The sequence below is a fragment of the Cyprinodon variegatus genome, unplaced genomic scaffold (genome assembly GCF_000732505.1).
Source record: "Cyprinodon variegatus isolate N-32 unplaced genomic scaffold, C_variegatus-1.0 Scaffold65, whole genome shotgun sequence".
Taxonomy (NCBI): Eukaryota; Metazoa; Chordata; class Actinopteri; order Cyprinodontiformes; family Cyprinodontidae; genus Cyprinodon; species Cyprinodon variegatus.
Window position 1 is genome coordinate 1,675,602 of NW_015150518.1, and position 2,165 is coordinate 1,677,766.

General features: G+C 40.8%; 1 protein-coding gene across 1 annotated transcript in view; it reads left to right on the forward strand.

Annotated features, from left to right (window-relative positions):
* Window positions 1–2,165, forward strand: part of arfgef3 (ARFGEF family member 3) — a 68,334-nt gene that overhangs the window by 32,062 nt on the left and 34,107 nt on the right. The window contains exon 23 of the mRNA XM_015371811.1: window positions 1,960–2,093. Coding sequence (XP_015227297.1) covers window positions 1,960–2,093 — 134 coding nt within the window. The remainder of the gene's footprint in view (window positions 1–1,959; window positions 2,094–2,165) is intronic.

Genomic DNA, 2,165 nt, shown 5'->3' on the forward strand with positions numbered 1-2,165 from the left:
GCTAACTATGTAAGGGCAGTGATAGCCATGCTAACTATGTAAGGGCAGTGATAGCCATGCCAGTCCAGGGACTGACTGCAGTTGTACTGTAAGGTGCCTCGGTCGAGGTCAATGACCGGCGTACCTGACATGTAACTACCATACCAAGCATACTGCTTTAGGTTAATAGACTATATTAATTAGGTTATATATGTTTCCATACATAACCTCATCAGGTGCAGATGAGCAGGCTCAGTGGAAGAGGGTAACCAAGACAGGACGTGGAACCAGAACTTGATGCAGGACTTTAAACTGGTCTCTTACCTGGAGCCGGGCTTACGGAGATAAAAACTGAACCTCCCCACATAAAGAGCAAAAAACCCAGAGGACTCCGCGGGGGAGGAACAGTGGACGACCAGGAGACGAGACAAACACAAAAACCCTCTTTCCACTGGCCGCCAGGATCCAGGACATAAACCTTGAAATAAAACAGACTGAACAGAACGACTAACTGAAAACAAATAATGATCTGGCCCCAAATGCTCAGGCTGAACAGAATTTAACCCAGAAGAAACAGGTGACAGGAATAATTTATAATTGAGGCAGGGAGGGAAAACGACAGGTAAAAGGAATTACTAATTAAGGAGGAGCAAACAGGCCTGATCATGACACAGACTGATTGTTCCCCTTTGGCCTCTGAAATAAGTCATCCTCATCCATAAAGCTGCCCCTCCCTGGACATTTTCTCTTGTTTAGGGCATCCTCATTGTCCACCTCAACGAAGGTTCTGGGTCCAAATTTCTGGTCAAATCCTCAGCAGGTTCTGAAAACCTTTACCAGCCCATGTGGCGTTAACAACCATGAGATATTAAAGTCACATCAATGCTTTTCGTCCTTTTCTTGCTGCTCGGTTTGAATGTCATTGAGTTTTCTTAATTACGTCTCCCCTGCTGCCCTGCAATTGGCTACTTACAGCCAACAACTTGGGGTTATATTATTCGTGTTAGAAAATCAATGTAATAGGTTAACTAATAAAATGGAATCTGAGTGGATGTAGAGTTTGTAGGATGATGACCTTTAAACCTATAAAGGTATTTACCAGGGTGGAGCCCCAGAAGTGTCCATCATAAGCAGCTGCAAGCATTAAGAGGTAATGACCAGAAGGAGGCAGCAGTGAGATTACTGCCTGGTTGTCTTTATTGAACAGGTTTTTTTTTTTGTGTGTTTAACTTATTAATAGTTGGATAAATTCTTGAAATGAGGTCAGTTAGAGGGACATTTCATTCCTCTAAGCTTTCTGAGAAATAGAGTCAAGATTTGAGCCAGTAAAGTCCTTCAGTCACATGTTCAAATAGAAATATTGTAGTTAATATGCGTGAACACGCAACACTCACACACAGAGAAAAGAAAACAAGCTCTGCATGTGTTTGTTTCTGCTCAAGGATAATCTCTTATGTAAACATTTATCCAAGCTGCTTTTGGAGGGAATAAAGAATATTCCTCCTGATCTTTTGGACCAGATAAACGGAACATGTTCAGGATCTAAAAGGTGTTGCCAAACAACAGGGAACAGTCCACAGACCTGTCTCTAATTACCCCGCCTCACTGACACCCAGTGAACGTTCCTTCTGTTTGTTCTCAGGGAAAATTAGAACTGCAGAGGAGTCGGTTGTTCCAGCTTTAAATGTGAAATCAATGAAATAAATAAATCTTGAAATAGATATTTCATTAAATGGAATAATACATCTTGAAGTAATTTAATAAAACCTACCTAAAAATACATTTCTGAGTAAATGTAATGAATATATATCGAAGTGAATGAATTAAAGCTTAAATGAGCTAAAAATTTGTTTTTTTATGTATATTTTTGTAAGAAGTTTAAGAACTTTCTGGTACATTTAATAATTAGTTTTTTTATTTCATTTTATATTGAACATGTTTTAGCTGGTAATGTTGTGCTTCTGTTTCTGTGTGTTCCAGGTTGTTTGAAGAAGCAGCTACCAAGCTGAACCTGGTTGGTCTGGTTGGTTTTCTGCAGCAGCTCAGGAAAGCTTCTCAGTCTCAGCTCTTCAACTCGGTTACAGAGACTGGAGATTATTCCCTGGCAATGCCAGGTAGGCACACGCATGATGCAGACCACACTCCACTAGTACATAGACTGGAAGGCCCCTAGTAAAGGGCCCCAG